At 37.1% G+C, this 18,409-nt stretch overlaps 1 protein-coding gene across 2 annotated transcripts in view; it reads left to right on the forward strand.

The window, feature by feature from the left end:
• NCAPG2 (non-SMC condensin II complex subunit G2) overlaps positions 1-18,409 on the forward strand; it is a 44,476-nt gene that overhangs the window by 16,333 nt on the left and 9,734 nt on the right. For both annotated transcript variants that reach the window (XM_064638015.1, XM_064638006.1), the window contains exons 11-25: positions 1,067-1,192; positions 2,047-2,226; positions 3,260-3,412; positions 5,113-5,335; positions 6,356-6,474; positions 6,940-7,113; positions 9,507-9,577; positions 9,848-10,001; positions 10,236-10,409; positions 10,883-10,999; positions 11,085-11,225; positions 13,256-13,355; positions 13,634-13,818; positions 14,570-14,713; positions 16,590-16,693. In XM_064638015.1, the coding sequence (XP_064494085.1) occupies positions 1,067-1,192; positions 2,047-2,226; positions 3,260-3,412; positions 5,113-5,335; positions 6,356-6,474; positions 6,940-7,113; positions 9,507-9,577; positions 9,848-10,001; positions 10,236-10,409; positions 10,883-10,999; positions 11,085-11,225; positions 13,256-13,355; positions 13,634-13,818; positions 14,570-14,713; positions 16,590-16,693 (2,165 nt within the window). The remainder of the gene's footprint in view (positions 1-1,066; positions 1,193-2,046; positions 2,227-3,259; positions 3,413-5,112; positions 5,336-6,355; positions 6,475-6,939; positions 7,114-9,506; positions 9,578-9,847; positions 10,002-10,235; positions 10,410-10,882; positions 11,000-11,084; positions 11,226-13,255; positions 13,356-13,633; positions 13,819-14,569; positions 14,714-16,589; positions 16,694-18,409) is intronic.

Raw genomic sequence — 18,409 nt, forward strand, 5'->3', positions numbered from 1 at the left:
GATTATTAGAATAGTCAGGAGGTTCCCTGAGCTGTCTCTTGTCTTGCTGTTAGAATTAAGCCTACTTTGCTTGTTTTATTACACTATATATAGTCTCATACATATATTTCTTTTTTTTTAATTTAGACCCAAAATCTGAACAAATTTCTTCCTTCCCTCTTTCCAAGAGAAGTTGGCAGAGGCTCTTAATCATTGCACTGCTATCTCTGCTAAATAAAATGTAGTTTGATGGTTAGATTTCAGGTTTCTCCCTGAGATGCCTTGTATTTCATCATCATTTCATTGCCTGCTCTTTTTCTGTCCTTTAAGAGTCCACAAGGTCAGTTATCTTTCACTGAATGAGTGTCTAAGTATCCACCTTTTTCATTTTTCTTTGCATTTGGGACTCTACAAACAGTAAAATGTATGTTGGAATACACTAAAAACTGTTACAAATGGGATAATGTCTGAGGGTTGTGAGGCTTGCCATAGATTTTTGATTTTTGATGAGCTGCCTGGGGCTCAGAACATTCCTTCTGTGCACAGATGCAGAAATGAATAATATGTTTATGCTGGATAAGTTGCTCTCCAGGTTTTCTGATGCTTGGTTACTAAATACTGTTTTCTAGAAGAAATAGGCTTGAGCTTTTCAATTAAATCACCTGTCTCTTGACAGGCAAGGTAATTAATTCTGTAATTTAATCTGCTTGAATTCAAGATTCTTTTGCCCTGAAGAGGAGTTTTAAGGTAACCAAGAGAAGTCCCAATTGCTTTTAATTTATTCAGCATTACAGAAAGCAGAAGGGCTCTGACTATGACTCTTCAGGGTCACTGAAGTTGATATTCTTTGAAAGCTAATTGTAACAATAACTCAGGTGTTACTGAACGGGTGGAAGTGTAAAGTAACACATTAAAACTCATATGTGATCATAAGTTCTCCCATGCATTTATAAATTCTTCTCTTCCATCTACTTAATTAAAAACACTAACTTGCTAAAAGTGTTGGGAGAGCAGTATTTGACAGGATATGCCTCTGGATATTAAGTCTCTCCTTATTGAAACAATATTTTTTCCTCCATTGTAACAGGCCAGAAACTCAGAAGTTCGAGCAAACGCAGCATTTTTGTTTGTTGATGCTTTTCCTCTTCGGGATCCCAGTTTTGATGCTGAAGAGATGGACAATGAAATTCAGAAACAGTTTGAAGAGCTTTTTGTAAGTTTTAATGAAACTAAAATGTTAAAAGTTAAACTTTCATCAAAGCTAACTCAAAAATAAGTTCTTGATGCAATTAAAACTTATGGAACTTCTGGATAGTATTTGGAGGGAAATACAGGTCTTTGTTGCAGAAAATGCAAAAATAAACTAATATTTTAAATTTCCATAGTATGTTCATAGCAGATGGCATACATCATTTTCAAGTCTGAAAAGGAAATATTAGGGTTGGTTATTCATTAATCTTTAAATAAGAGATGCTTTTGAAAGACTAGACCTAGGATTGGTAAAGAGAGCTTTACAGTTAATATGGAAACGTTCAATGAAAGATGAGTATTTTATTTCTAAATGGTTCTGAAATTAAGTATAATAGAGATAAGAACCTAAAAAATGCCTTACCAGTCTAGATGGGTGAGAATGGGCATAGTATTTTCATTAAGAAAATATTTAGGAATCCTGAGTAAACATCTGATAATTGAATGGATTTCAAAGTTTTTATGTTGCTGCATAGCAGCAGTGATCAGTGTAAACTCATATTAGTAAAAGTCTAAATATTCTTAATTAAATCACAAATGTAAGACTTAATATGATTTAATAAAAAAAATAAATTTCAAAAGTCCAATTCAAAAAGTTGACCAATAGGTGTATTAATTTTGCATTAGATTTAAGTTGCTTAGTTTGCTTTATAATAAAATGCCTTGAAGGACTAATAATATTACAGTTCTTTTATTGTCTGACAATTTGCATAATGACTGAAAGGCAGTGGAATGCTTTTTGTTTATGACAGGTTCATGTCAGACAGCAATATGGTCACAATAATGCATATGCTCACATTATTCTTCTGTTTGTTTTAGAGTCTCTTGGAAGATCCTCATCCAGTTGTCCGCTCTACAGGGATCCTTGGAGTTACTCAGATAACATCCAGATACTGGGAGATGATTCCTTCAGTAATTGTTGCTGATCTTTTAAAAAAGATAACTGGGGAGCTGGCATGTGATGTATCATCTGCTGATGTTCGATGCTCTGTATTTAAAGTAAGCAACTTTTCTAAATTAAAAATAGTTTTGGTCATTTTTATATTTTACTTGATGCACAGGTTTCTAGTATCATTTAAGGCAAGGAATAACTCGTCCTGCAAAATAACTTAGGCAATAAAATTCTTAAAACCTGGAAGTTTTACGTGCTTTATAAAAGCCACGCATTTGGAATACACAAATGCCTTTGAAAATAGGAACTGGTGGCTTTCTGACTCTCAGCTGCTTTGAATTTCCAGTCTTACAGACATTGTTTGGACCTGATAATTCAGTTATTTTAGCTATTAGAAATGATGCTTAGACTTGACAACATCTGCAGGCAAGTTCCAGGGTGTCTCCAAGTCTCTGGTCTTAGCATGTCCCAAGACGTGCACAGTTAGGATTTTGTATCGCACTTCGTGTTTCTGAGCTTTGGATGGATATAATTCCACACTGTTTCTCTGGTAATGCCTCCTCCTGTGCATCGCTCAGTAGGTTAGAATTAGTTCATCTACATCTTTCTGACACATGATAAATAACTGAAAGCTTGGACAGAAAAATGAACTCCCTGAGCAGTATTTTCACTTGAAGGTTTTGTGTCTGTATCAGTTCAGCCTTAAACTGGAGCAATCTTCATGCTAATCCTCACTTGCTCCTCTACAGCCACATGGGGGGGCTATACTGGACAGGCAGAGTGCTGATTTAAAAATAAATTGGAGAAATAGTATGTATTTTTAATTTGAAATCAGCACAGTTTAGGGAGCTGGTATTGCTACCACAAAAAACAGTTGACAGTGTGCTCTCAGGTAGAAGGCAAGACCGTGGCCCCAGTGAAAATCTAAAGCTCCTTCAGCTGAAATGAGTTCACTGAACAGTTCACCGGAAATTTAAAATAACAAAATCAATTTTTGCTAAAGAATAGTACGAGAAAAATATGCAAGTGCAGTATCTGTCCCTGCTTCATTTAACCTTAGAAGTGTCATGGTCCAGTTCAGCAATTTTTGCCTAGATATTTTTTCAAGCCTACTTTTTCTGGTTTTGTTTTTTTTTTCAGTGCCTACCAGTAATTTTGGACAACAACCTCAGCCATCCATTACTGGAACAGCTCCTGCCAGCGACCAAACACAGCCTTCGTGACAACTCGGAGAAAGTGCGCGTGGCTTACGTCGACATGCTGCTGAAAATTAAGGCTACCAAGGCTGCTAAGGTGGGATATGTGATGCTTGATAAGTAGCAAGGAGATAAAATCAAGGCATTTATTTAAAACAAAAAAGAAGTACATTTTGAGACTACTGCAGTATTCCTAAAGGGAAAGAAATACATGCTTTGCTGTAGTAATGCTCTTAATATTCGTGGTATCCTGAGTGCTCTGCTGACCTGTGTGTTGGGACATGTATGGCTTGGTTTACTCAGTCAGAAGAAACAAAAGATCACAGAACCTGTTCTGAAAGTGTTGGGCTCTGAAATCTTAATCATGATTTCTACTGTATTCTTTTGTTATTATTTATTATTTTAAAAATACTCAGCTAGCATAATCCCCTAATATTTTATAATCTTATTGTGATTCTTTTAATATTCATTTCTACATCACTCTGTAACCTCACAGGTACTCAGCACTTTCTTCTGGTGCTGGGTTTTAACTCTTCATAGCAGTATGATTTGTTTGAAGGACTGGCACCTGCAGTCATGACTTGATCCCTTAGTATCAGTTATCTGTATAGTAAAATATAGTCAAGCTTGTTTTAACTTGTATCGAATATCAACAATGCTTTATATTGATTATTTAATGTTGTTACTTTGTGTACAGTCTCTGAAAAAACAAAGTATTCATGCTGCTGTTAAATGTATAAAAAAAGTTATTGTTTTAAAGTTATTTGTCATTCAGTATGAAGGTTCAAACAAATTATCTTTTTGGCTTCTCTGATTTATTCTGATTTATTGAATTTGCTGCTGTTATAGACAGAGGAAAAAAGATAATCCTCAGCTTCAGGGATTTATTTGAGGAAGGAAGGATCAAATTTACATAAAAGAAAAAAAAATCATAGTGTTAAATACTTTTCAGTAAATTCCTATTTACTTAAAAACTGTAATATGTATCTCTGGTAAGTCCTGGGATCACTTTAATAGTTACTACAAGGGCCTTCTTCTTATGACAGTTCTAGTAGGGATGCCCATAGTTTGAACTCATGGGGAATTAGCTGCTGCAAATATTCCTTCTAAGAATAAAACATTTTTTTTCAATGCCAAGAAACCTTTCTTTTAGTTTTTTGTTTTAATCTGAAGTGCACAGAATAATCAATTCAGGATCTTTTAAAAAAAATTGCAGGTGTGAGTGGTGTTACTGGTGTCATAACAAGCTGTGTATTCCTTTGGGATTTCACAGCCTTTGATTTCTGTGTACAAATAAACTAGAGCTCTGCCAAGGATGGGATGCACTTATGGTTTGGGATGGATTTGCAAAGGGTGTTGCTCTATACAGGATTTTAGGGTGTGTACAATCCTGGTAGGTAGTTTGGTCCTGCTTGCATGGCACATAATGACAAATAATTGTATCTTGTGGAGATATCTTTGTAGAGTAAATAATTCTTCCCTGTATCTACGGAATTGCATTAGCATTGCAGGTGTATTGAGCTGGAATTGCTTGACCCAGAATTTTATCAGTATGTCAGAGATACCAGGAGATTTGGAGGTGCATCAGAACTGCAAAGTAGCATTGCTGCAGCAGAATGTGAGCCCAGTACATGCTGGTGGTTGGTAAAAATAAAAACTGCTCTTGCTGTCCTCGTAAATGCTACTCGTATTTGTTGAGACTATCGACATGGAAAACACTTAATGAAGGTGATTGTTTTTTCCTCTGTCTTTTTTTAACTCCTTTAATACCTTTTTCTCCTTTAATATCTTTTCCAGTTCTGGAATATCTGTCCCATGGAGGATATTCTGACTCGTCTGGAGGTGGATTCACGGCCCGTGTCCCGGCGCATAGTGAACCTCCTGTTCAACTCCTTCTTTCCCACCAACCAACCCGAGGACGTGTGGTGTGAGCGCTGCGTCACTCTCATCCAGATGAATCCAGCAGCAGCCAGAAAGTTCTATCAATATGCTTATGAATATACTGCCCCCACTAATATAGGTAAAGTACAAAACCTTATGAGTTTTCAAAGCTTTTCATTTCTCCTCTTAGGTGCAGTACTTCCACTCCAGCCGGGTCCCTCTGCTCCCCATTCTCCTCACATGCAGCTTAAAACTCTCTCGGTTGATATATATTTCTCATGTAGAAATAATGTAACAAAATACCCCTGTGCCCTAAGTGATTTGAGATCTTCATGTGAAAGATTCTATAGAAGCTGAAAAACATCTATGTCTGCTAATCTGATTGTCTGGGATTTGCGGATCAGTATTTTCAAGTTGCTCGGAGAAAATCTGAAAAGCCTTCCTTTCATTTAAAAGCTTCAGAAAGTTTCAGGGAGAAGGGCATGTACTTCACAGAATGTTGCTCCTTTTCAGAAAAGTGCTGTTGAACCAAGTAAAATCAGGAAAAAATTACTGATAAAACCCAAGTAGTCAGCATGAAGTGATTGGGTGAAATGCCCAAGCCGTGTCCTCCTGACTGATTACCTTGGTAGGGGAGTTAGAAATCACATGATTATGAAATCAGCTGGTTGTACTTTCACCAGAGTGGGCATAACCCTTTCATTTATCTAGAGCTGAGCTCCTCGTTCAGGAGGGCGATGGTTGGGCTACTACATCTTTTCCAAATAATGGGAATTGCCATAGGATGGGATGTGTTCTTGAATGTGGGTCATTAACAGCTATTCCAGATGAAGGTAGGAGTTGTGGGAGCTTCCTCTGATCCAGATTTGATAAGGTGGTGGTTGGTTTTGGGGGTTTTTTTAGTATATTTTTTTAACCAGTAAAATTATAGAACCTGATGATAATGTTGCCATTTCTTCTTCATACTTGAGGATGTAAAACATGTTCACATTTTTCCATTTCTTTTACAAGGAATTTTTCTCCTTTTTTTCCTGGTTATTTCTGGTTCTGCTGCCTGCTTTTACATACTGGCTTTCCGGCTTTATAATTAGAAGCATTTATTAGCAACATTGTTAAAAATAGTACATTTCTAATTTATTCTCATTCTGTTTAAATGTAGCTAAATTGATGCTCACCATTCGGCGCTGCTTGAACGCCTGCATCCAGAAAGCAAGGAAGGAGAGTCTGGGTGATAGTGGGGAGGATGACAATGATGAAAGCGAAAAGGAGAACACAAGTGTAAGAAAGTCCACTTTATGCTAAGTTCTAGTAACTTGTTTTTTCCTGTGGTGCTTCACCTGAGGCATAGGCAGTTAATGATATGACAGAAATCTAAGGGAAAGCCCTCAGGCATCTGTGGAATTAGAAGGGGAGAACTACCATTATCATGTTTTCATGTCCTGCAATAGCAGAAATTTGGTGAAGCAGATAGGATAAAACAGAATGAATATGAAGCACCCTAATTCCAGTACTAATAATAAATTGGTTTGATTTTGCAATTAAGTTATTCAAAAAATTACCATTGCAAGATATGTGAAGTTAGAGAGAGTAAGACTGAATTGTGGAGTTCATGTTCTACAGCAACCACAATACCTTTGTAAAATGAATAGAAGGATTTTTCAGGGCTTTTTTGAAACATTATTTTAACTTCAATTTGTATTTAAGAATATAATAGGTAATATCATCTAAGTGTTTGTATTTCAGGTGTTGGATAATGTGTTGTCCATAAATGATGTGGCCAGCATGGCAAGTTTGTTGGAGATTATTGTAATTCTCTGGAAAAGTATCTACAAAGCACTAGAACACAATGCAGAGGTCAAAGATTATGCTATCAGGAAATTTGCTTCTGTACTTCCTGAATATTTTAAAGTATTTAAGGTAAAGAAAGACTTGGTTTTCTTACATTTTCCTAGTTTTTTCTTCAGATGCTTTCATGTTTTATATCTTTTATCTACTTTTATAGGATGAAGTATTCTTTTTCATTGTTGCTATAAACCATAAAAAATAGCAAGTTTCTTGGAATTCTACAAATGGGTACGAGCTATTCTCCATTTGCAGTGTCTGACTGATAAGCCATTATCTAAATAGTCAACTCAGAAATACTTATGCAATAAATTGCTCTCCTTGTAAGATTTTTCTTGGATTCTGTTCTTTTGAATGTTTTTAGAACTTTTGGAAAACAGTAAATGAAAATGTGCCATTGCAGTATAAATACTCAGTGTATGTGGGAGTCCATGTGTTTTTCTACCCACTGCCCCCCAAACTCTTCCACCACCATTTGTTGTCCCAGCTGCTGCAACAGACACCTGAAGCAGCTGAGGCTCCTTTTTCACTGGACATGACCCAGCAATGTGCACTCACAGCCCAGAAAGCCAGTTGTGTCCTGGGCTGCATCCAAAGCAGTGTGGGCAGCAGGTCGAGGGAGGGGATTCTGCCCCTCTGCTCTGCTCTGGTGAGATCCCACTCAGTGCTACCTCCAGCCCTGGGGGCCTCAGCACAGGAAGGACAGTGAGCTGTTGGGGTGAGTCCAGAGGAGGCCACCAAGAGGATTAGAGGGCTGGAGCACCTCTCCTAGGAGAAAAGCCTGAGAGAATTGGGATTGTTCAGCCTGAAAAACAGAAGGCTTTAGGGTGACCTAATTGTGGCCTTCCAGTACCTGAAGGGAGCCTGCAAGAAAGATGGAGATGTACAACAGAATGTAGTGGCAAGACAATGGAGAATGGCTTTAAACTGAAGGAGAATAGGTTTAGATTAAATATTGGAAGAAATCTTTTACTGTGAGGATGGTGAGACATTTGCACAGGTTGCCCAAGAGAAGTTGTGGCTGCCCCATCCCTGGTGTGTCCAAGGCCAGGCTGGATGGGGCTTTGAGCAGCCTGGTCAAGTGGAAGGTGTCCCTGCCCATGGCTGGGGGTTTGGAAGTAGGTGATCTTTAAGGTCCCTTCCAACCCAAACCATTCTATGATTCTCTGGTTTCTTCTAATTTGAATCTACTCTCTAATAATCTATTGATGCACTTATTTATTGTTTGGGTTTGATATAGGCAATTATTTAAAATCAGTCATTTTCAGATTTTCAGTCTCCTTGCTCTATTTAACTGTTTTAGTGTTATTCTTGAGGAGGATACTGTCTTTTGAGATGGCTAATAGTGTCTGCTGCACCTGGAGTACATTTGGAAGGATTACCTGCTGGATATCTGTTTTTCAGTTGGTGGCTTTTGTGCTGAATATACTGAGTAATGTTGGCTGTTATACTTTAACTTTGCATTAGATAATCAAGGAGTGAAAAGCAGTTCATTGCTATGTCATATTCTGCAGCACAGATATACCAAATGCCCTCTCTACCCTGAAAGCATTTGGAAGTTGTCACAGACATTCCAAACCTTTTTTTGGTAGAGGATGTAACATCCCTCCTGAGAGAGAGGCTCTAGTGAACAGCAAGATATCCAGCTGTAGCAATCAACCTCTTTGATGTTGTTAGAGTGAGTAAGCAGCTTGGATCTAAAAGAACCTCTCATCAGAGGCTTAGTTTCTAAAAGAATTACAGACTGAAGCAGCCTGTCTCTTTCCTGAAAAAGCTACATTTTAAATGTTTTTTTAAAAAATATGACTTTTGAGAAGGTTTTAGAACTTGGAATGTGTAAGTAGGTAGTAATTTCATTTGACTGTTTACATGAAGCTGGGACATACAGATACACAATTTTTGAAGAGTCTTTAATGTAGATTGGTTTCTGTATAACCTGAGTGAGATTGTCATGGCCTAGACTGTGTGTTAGGACATGTTGTAATGAGTAACAGTGCATTTAACATTACCATTGTTGTATACACACTCTTTCCTTCAGAGTCTTTTTCAAAAATTTGCCATGTGAATGAATATTCATTTTAAGTTCCTTGAGAGGAGTTAGGTGGTGTCATGGTTGTGCAATTAAACATTAGTCATTGCTGGCAAAAAAATGTAAGGTAGAGTTGGTAGTTCTTTTGCAATGGTTATGGATCTAAGAGAGCCATAATTATTCATGGTAGTTATTCTGGCAGTTTTTCAAAAAGCTGAATGATAAGGTAATTGATAGTTGACCTGAGAATAGGAATCACACCTTTCGATTGCAAGCCACATATTGTTATGAGCTTCTTTCAGTTCCATTTATAATGAAAAAAGGGAAATCCTTAATTTGAGAAAATGTAATCATACTTTTGCAGTACTCTCTTTAGTTTTGTGTGCCTGTGTGTACCTGGACATGGACCTCATACAGTGTACTCTTTTTTTTATCCTAGGACGAGCGTTGCATGACTCCATTGGTTATTCTGGCATCCTTTATGCCCATTGCTGCTGTTCCTACATTCAGGTACTATTTTGAAATACAAAATATGAATTACCTGAAATTTCTTGTTGACTGTGTTTGCTAATGTTTCACAAGCTGATGTATTAAGTGCCCATTTGGATAAATTAATCCACTAAAAAAATGCGATAAGTTAGCAAAATCTGTGATGTGCAAGTATGTCTGAGCCATTGGTGAATCTTTTTTTTTGTATTACACTAATTGATTTTCTTTGGATTTTTCTGCACTTAATGGATGTAAAGCTAACACATCTCTTTTTGTTTGTTTTCTTTTAAGCTGTGGTGTGATTTCCAGACTCAGAAATATTAACAGTGGAGCTGACCAAAGCAAATATTCTACCCTGATCGACTGCATGTGTCGCTGGGGTCAAGTGGGGCATATTATGGAATTAGCCTGTGATTGGTTGTCTGACACAGTGACCCCAAGAAAGGTGTGCATATGCATAGGTCAAAGAATTCAGGAACTGCAAGATTACGTAAAGGCGTCGTGCATATTTATTTTTAATAGAATGAGACATTATAAATGTTACTCTGCTTTGAAATTTGTTGTAAAGTACTAACTTCAATAAATAAGTAAGTAAATGAGTATAAACAAAATACTAAAAACTATCTGTTGTAAAAATACTAACAGTATTGCACTGGTTTTGTGCTTCATTCTTATTTAGAGCGTTAAAACATCTGGGCGCCGAGTGCAGATCCACGTAACACAGGAATCAAAACCAGAACTGGCAATTGATTACCTTGACTATTTATTGACTCATCCTGTCAATCGTGACTGCCTCCTTTCTGTTCATAAAAAGAAACTGAAGAAACTTCTGAAAATCCTCAGTGCTGCAAAGGTGGTATTCTCCTGAGCATAAGCAGTGCTTATAAAAGAATGCTGAACATCGTATATTGCCTGAGTCAAATTAAAGGCATACAAGAATAAATAAATAACATTCATGATCCCCTCTCCCTCTGGAAAAAGGTTTTCCTACTATGCTAGAAGTATAGTAGTTAAGGATTGTGTATAGATGGCAGATTTTAACCAGCTTGTCAGTTTTAGGTGTCTCAACACTTTTGTGATCTAGTGATGAGTGTTTTTAAGGGACCTGACTTTTGGAATATACGTATAAGAAATAGTCTGAAAATCAGTTATGACATTGCAAAGTGGAATAATTGAAAGTGTGCTTGTTGCTTTTTTGAGTTTGGTGATTTCTTGTTCTTATTATTTTCTCGTTTGTTTTTTTTTTTTTACTGTTTAAAACTTTTGAGAAAAGAAACATTTGAAAGGATTTTCTGAAAAATATAAATGCAAACCTTTATATTTCAGAGGGTTCTTGGCTCAATCCTTAGAGGAACTAATGCAGATTCTGGTAGCTGGAATCAAGCAACTAGTCTAAGAGCCTTCAGCCTCTTTTGCAGATTGAGTATTCATCTTCAGCACAAGGTATGGCTGTAGCTTTCAGAATAAGCTGGAAATTCCAAAATAACTGGAAAGACAATTGGTAAACCTTTTTTCTTTTTTTTTCCAGTTTTCTGGAGAAGGAGATTGCCTCTCACTTTTGAAGGAGACAGGTGCTTGGATAGAAAGTCAAGTTGTACCTTTTATACTGTCAAGTGATCAAGAGGATGGTATTTCAAAACACAGTAGTGTTTCTGAATTAATTATCCAGGTTAGAGGATTCTTATAACATAAATCAAACGACTGCTAATCTACTAATCTGAAAAGCCACAAGTGTAGCAATTGGTGTGCTGACAAACAGGGCACTGGCCTTAGTGCAGCCCAGCAAGTGAAAGAGCTATTTCCTTTGTGCTTAAAATCACACACTTTTTTTTCTTTAAATCACTTTGAGTTATAACCTTTATATTTTATAAATACATAATTTTGCATATCCTAGCAATTAAATCAAGTAGCTGGTATCAACCTTGTTCTTACCTAGATTTTTTTTTTCATCTCCCAGTTCATAATATATATTCTCATCATATCTGTTGAAGTGAGGATGGAACAAGATTGATGTTTTACACTTGTTTAAATGCCCTCTCAAGAAATTTCTAGCACGTTCTAGAACATTCCAAATTTGAGGTTTCTAACAAGTAATTCTTGTCTTCAGTCTCTCATGCCCCATAAAGATCTTTTCCAACTTAACCTGTTCTATGAATCTGTTTGCTTCCTTGCTTTCCTCCTTCCTTTCTTTCCTTTCTGCTTTCCCAAATGAAATAATTAAAATTATAATCTGAGGAATTCAGTATACTTCATTCTAGTGTTTCAAAAGTTTGGAGGCACAGAACTCAACCTTATTGAAAGGCAAGACAAAAAATAGGGAATCTTTACCAGCATTACCAGAATGTTTATGATCAATTTCCTAGATTTGAATAAAAAACAAACCCAAAACTTTATTGATAAGCAAAAAGAAAGACTGATGGTCACTGGTAGACCCATCTCACATATTTCTTGGCTAACCAACAATGAAACACAACGATCTTTACTAGTAGATCTTAAAGTTTGGTTGCATCATTATTTCCAGAGGAGAAACTGAGTTGTGAGGACTGATGTGACTTGTCTGGAAGTCAAGAAGAGAATCCAGGCCTCTTGCATCTCCTGTAATAAGCCACATGCTTGTTAAAGCATCTCCTATTTGCTTCTCACCTTGTATACTGTTTTTTGTTAGAATGAGATATTGATTGTGCTTTTTAATTGTTTGGAGTGTATACTTAGTAGCAATGCTGGCATTAGAAGCAGACTTAGTTTTTCTCAAAAAATCCATGTAGCATACAATAATTACAGTTCCTTCTTTAATACTGTTGTGTATGTGAGAGGACCAGAGTGTCTCTTCTTTTCACACCTACATTTCTCTCTGACTTTCCCTGTGAGGCATCCCGTTCTTTCCCATTTCTCCCTCCTTATCTGCTTGGTTTGTTACTCAGTTTAGCACTTAGTGCTCTGGGCAGGGATTCACTGAGGGGCTGTTTTCTTTAGGCCACTGATTTGCTGATGTGCTGACTGTGGGGCTGATAGAGTCTCTGACTCAAACCCCAGTGTCATCACTTCCAGTGTCTCTGGAATGCCCCTCACTGATCAAAAATCATTTGATGATATAATATGGGGGGTTTAGCTAGTTTTCAATTGTTTTCTGTTACATCCCTCCCACATACCATTTAATTCAAGGTGGATTTTAGCACTGAGCTATGGGTTCTTTCAGATTTTGATGAAAGGAAAGGTTTGGCTAACTTTAGTCACTGTCAGTGTCCTTGAACAGCTCAGCTCACATGTACACAGGCTGGTTAAAAGTTCTCTACTCTGTCTGTACATTCCTATCATAATCTCTTTACAATGTAACATCTGTGTGTCTGGAGGGAAAAGCTCTTTTTCTGTTCTGGCTTCTGCTATTCAGGACAGGTGGGGATGTCACATTCTGCCTCAGTAAATGTTAAGTGTCAATGTCTCTGATGTGAGCCTGAGTAAAAAAGATAGAGCATTTACTGCCTTTTGAGAAACTGGTTACTGGAGGAAAGGGCAATGGAAACATTTGGAGAACTGGCCAGAATTCCTGCTTTTCAACAGGTGGGAACAGAGTAACTCCAAGTAGATAAACCAGCTTTCAGGGAAACTTGGCTAGGAGTTTGTGTTTTTATTTTTAGGTTGTACTGAATGGTTACTTTATATAAATTTTGGGTTTCATATGACTTTGCATCTCTCTTCTAGGCCTACCTGACAGTATGTAAAGATGTCATAATGGTTGGCCTTGGAAATCTCACGTTTCAAGCACATGTTCTAGATATGGCTCTTCCCATTATACAGACAGGTACCATATTTTGTACTAATATCAACATCTTCATTTATATTTAGCCGACTTATATTAGCATTTTTAATCCCTAACCTTCAGTGATTGGAGGGAACACTGGATTCATACTTAAAATATTAACTGTACCGTATGAAAATTTCAGCTAAGGATATTCAGGAATTAAATATATTGTCTACACTTGTAAACTATCTCTATTTGTTGTATGTAACTGAGTTTCATTCTAAGCTTGTACCTGAAAAATATTGCATTACAATTGTGGTATTTATCTCTTTCTCTAGAGAGAGGTGGCTTATGTGCTCCAGTATTACTGTGTGCTCTAAAAGAAATTGTTGAAGCTTCTTTAACTCAGAATACTGAGACAGATGAAGTGGCAAATCTTTTCCACACTGTACAGAACGTCTTGCAGAAAGTTTTGGAATGTGTGGCACATAGACTCAAGAAACAGCAGGAAGAAGGGATTCAGGTATCATATTACGGTTGAAATTGCTACTTAATGTGTAGATGAATCCATACTTTTTATACAAATGTGTTATACTTAGGCACTTTGAGGCTGTTGCCTCACTATTACCTACTGTTTGAGTAGACGTGATTAAATTTTTCTGTGATTAAATTTTCCTATTAGTAGGGTTTTTTAATCCATTTTGGCTTTATCATGACTGAAGAACTAGTAAACTGAAGAACAGTGTGTTCTGTTGCAAATTATCCTGGACTGTGCTAATCCTTCTAGGCTGTTAATCTTATCTGCAATTAAATGAACTCTCTCAATCCAGAACAAAGAATTTGTTTATGGATATGTTATGATCTTGGCAGTTATTATATTTCTTTCTTTCAGCTTGAATGATATCAAGTTCAAAATATGTATGATGCCCTAAAAATCTTCAAGATCTCACATCTTCACAGAAAAGTTAGCTTCTTTTTTTTACAGCAGAGAGTAAATAGATCACTCTGGAAAATTTGATGATCTGCTTTTCATGACTTCTGAAAATCATTCAGTTCCTTTTTGCTACAACCATTTTTTTGTTCTTTTCTCTCTCACACTCAAATTATGAGTAGACTTCCCAAACATTGTTGATTCTGCCTCTGATCCCAAGTGACTAGAAGATCTCAGAAACTTTCAAGGTGTGGTCTGCACTCCTTCACAGAGAAGCTTGCTGAAATATTTCAGTTATACTCAAGCAATCTGAAAAAAGATTTGTTTTTCTTTTTGGTTTTAGTTGATTCACGCTATTCAGATGCCTCTTGGAGAATTCATTCACGCACTGCAGTGCTGGCATTCATCATTCCCAGCAGTGCACCAGGGTGTACTCTCCACTCTCCTGGCTGCAGTAGTAGCAGACATAAATTGTGTGCTACAGATGGTAAAGTTAATCCTGACTATTTTTAATTTTCTTATTTTATACTTACTGCTTTTTGAACATTATGTTGGAACAACAGAGCTATATCTAAAAGGTTGATCTTTGTACTGCAGATGATGATTTGTGTGTGTTGGCATGGAGCAAACAGGAAATTTTATTTGCCATAATTTCATATTACAGTTCATCTCTCAGATTTATGACTACAGCTGTATAAGAACAGAGTTGCCCTGATACCTTGTTCACTATTTGCCTCTGACAGAAGAATTTAGAAACTGGGCAGTGTTGGACATTAACAACATGGTTTTTGAGATATTCCTTCTCTCTGTTTTTGTGCTGAGTCTGGCTGGGAAGGAGTCAACTTTCCTCCCAGCAATCCCTGTGGTGTTGTGGTTTGCATTTGTGGCTAAACCACTGTTGAGAACACACAGTTAGTTTGGGCTGTTGCTGAACAGTGCTTGCTGAGTGTCAAGGTTTCTCTGTTCCCTTCACCCCCACCCTAAAAAAAAAGGCAAGCAGGCTGAGGATGGGGAAGAGGCTGAGAGGGGACACAGCGAGGCAGTTGACCTGAACTGATCACAGGCTTATTCCACACCATGCAATGCTGTGCTCAGCAAAAAGAGCTCAGGGAAAGAGGACAGGAGGTTCTAAACGTACCTCACTTCATCTCACCCAGCATTAGGGGACTTTGGAAGTGAGCCACTGATCTCTGACAGATTCTAGTTCCTTGGAATGGTCCCCTAAGGCCCAGTAATCCTGTTCCAAAGCAGGCTGATGTCCTGCTTGGCACTGATCACTTCTGTATTCTGTGCTTCAATATAGAGACACTTCTCATACTGCATCCTTTTTTTGATTCCTTTCAATTTTGTCTAGATGATTTCCAAATATCTGAGTTTCTTTGGAAAGTAAAGAAAGAATCTCTAATTCTGAAAAGAATATATAGACAGAAATTGTTTTATGTTCTGAAAGTCCGAGGAACCATTACTGTCCTTGAAGGAGAAGGGTGACATTCCCAATGCATTTCCTAATGCATGAAGTGTTAGGAGCAAATACAATTAGTGAGACTGGAAGCTTTGAGAACTAAGAAGGAAGAGCAGAGGCTCTTTAGCAGAGGCTGTGTTTTTGCTGTGGTTGCTGGATGTGTCACAAATAGAGCAAGAAACAGTTGCCAGAAAGTACCGAGTACAACAGAGCTGCTTCCAAGGTCCTGTGTTCCACGAGGAGCTGAGACAATAGCAGATGTTTACCTGCAGACATGGATGTATCAGCTGGGGGGCTGTGGGATGACAAGTGCTCTTTACAGATGATGCAGAGTAAACATTTAGGGGCTTGAATGATACTGGAGATTCATACTCATAAATTATGAGTGTTCATTCCAGTCATTCATCTGGGCTGAGGTTTTTGCTGCCCCCATGTCATTGTAATAATAAATCAAAATTCAGTTCTAACTAAATATTTACCATGCTATTCAGAACTTGATACCAAAAAGAGCAGGGATTCAGGAAATCACTGTCACCAAAGTTATTTTTAGAAATCAGGTATGCACACTTTAGCTTGGAGCCACAGAAGGTACTCAGTTGTGTTTAATAGGCTGTGTCTATGTAGTTAAATGCAACTTCTAGTCAGAAAAACTGTAGAGAATATTTGCCTTGGTACAAATACTGTTTATGTTGTTTAGGTTTACTCTTTTAATTGAAATAAGTTTTGTTTGTTTGGACACAACACAGTTGGACTAAAGCTATTCAAAGAACACTTGTGAATGTTCCAATTATTTCAGGATAGGTCTTGGTTAGTGTAATTATTGAAATACAGGCTTGCTTCAGTGTTTTCTGCATACATATATTTCTTGATCTGCAACAGTTGCTGACTTTTTTCTTTTTAGGCTTCCAGTGAAAAAGATGTCACTATACCAAGGACTGTTTCAGACCTTCCCCCTCTTTCAAGCAGTTTAATGGCCATAATTATGAAGTCAGTTAATGTTGTCAGGTAAATGTTTCTATATTAATTTGTCCAAGGTTGTTGCTAAGGTAGAGCAGTTTATAGGTTGTCTATAAAGTTTTAATTTATAAATTTTGAAGAACTAGTTGCTTATTAATTTTACCTGGACTACTTTATAATCCCTTTCTCTTGACATGTTGCCTGTAGGTATTGATTGCTGAGTTTTTTTTAACCAAGAGTACTTCTTATTTACAAGATTGTTTATCATAAAGAGTTCTTTCATTGTACATCTTGGCTTGCTTCTTTCATAAGATACTTATAAACATTAGTCCCCTCAGTACAGAGGTATTTAGATGAGATAAAATATTTGCCAGAAATAGAATTAATCCTCTAATTGAACATCTGCAATGAGTCTATATGTATTAAAGTTACAACATTCAAAATAAAGTATCCTGAGTCCTAAAATCCTCCAAAAGTAAGGCTAAACTTAACTATTGGGTTTTTTAATTGCTATATTTAGTGGGGCCCTGATTATGTTCTAAAATTGTCACAAGGGAATTTCATTTTGCTTAGTTTGTTCATATTTGATTTTTATTTACATGGCTATATACACTAGACTTATTTTAAATCATAAAGGGACTTAGAAGTCCTTTCTTTCTCCCTGATTTACCACAACTAATTCCTATTCTTAACTTCCTAATCTGAGAGGCAGTGAATATCCCTCTCTTCTGTCATGAGGTGGTTTTTTTTTCTCAGTCCTTCTCTAGTTCTAGTTGATTTTGCAAAACAAAAGACTTCAGAGTCCAGCAACAGTCCAGCTAATTATCCAAATCTTGAGGCAGCAGCTGCCCATCAAGGTGTTGTCTTTTAGTGAAAAAATTATTTTACACACCTCTTTTCAAAAGAGATGCAGAAAATCAATTAATTCTTCTGAAACTTTTTCTTGTAGTGGTCAAAGAGATTCTTGTCCATTCTTGATTTAGCAAACTGCAAGTTTGGACCAAATTGTTTCTATGAGTACTTTGGAAAACATGCATCTACTAGTATTTATCATTTTGGTGCAAAGAGGATCTAAGTTAGGAGATCATTTCCATCTGTTTCTACTGGTGCCTCAGAAGTGAGACTATTTTTAAGGCTGTATTCTTTTATAAATCTGTATTGATTGGCCATAATCAGAGTCCAATAGTAAATTATTCAATCTCTCAGAAATCTTTATGTCAACGGGAAAGCCTTTGACGTTTCGAAATCTGATGGGAGCTTTAGTGTTCTGGGAGCTTTAGTGTCCTGGGAGCACACCTGCTCTGAGTTCTGCAGCATCTGTTGTGTCTTCAGTACTAATCAGCCAGTCTCTATCCTTGAATTTCAGTCCCCATAGCAGGGATAATACTGAGAGTCTTGGCAATATCTGGCCAATTGTGTGAGTGTCCTTTCCAGGGAACTATCTGTGTAGGAACCAATTACTTACCTCTGTTGCTTATATGTATTTTTAAAGAGCTTATTGTTCTGTTCTATTTTATCTTTGCCTGCAGGCTCATGTGACCCTTTTTCAGAGGGAGGTGGGGAAGGGCAGCTGCAGTGAGTCTTATTACAGGTTAATGAAATTACAGTGTTCCTTCATGGAGCTACAGAGTGTGCTTAGTGACCCAAAGAGTGATAACAATGGAATCAGAGCTCTGATCCAAGGACTATCAGTTGTAATTTAAGAGCAATATGAAATAGATTCAGTGTTTGGTCAGATTGATCCAAACTGATGCAATACATGAG

This window comes from Pseudopipra pipra, chromosome 1, assembly GCF_036250125.1.
Source record: "Pseudopipra pipra isolate bDixPip1 chromosome 1, bDixPip1.hap1, whole genome shotgun sequence".
NCBI classification, from domain to species: domain Eukaryota; kingdom Metazoa; phylum Chordata; class Aves; order Passeriformes; family Pipridae; genus Pseudopipra; species Pseudopipra pipra.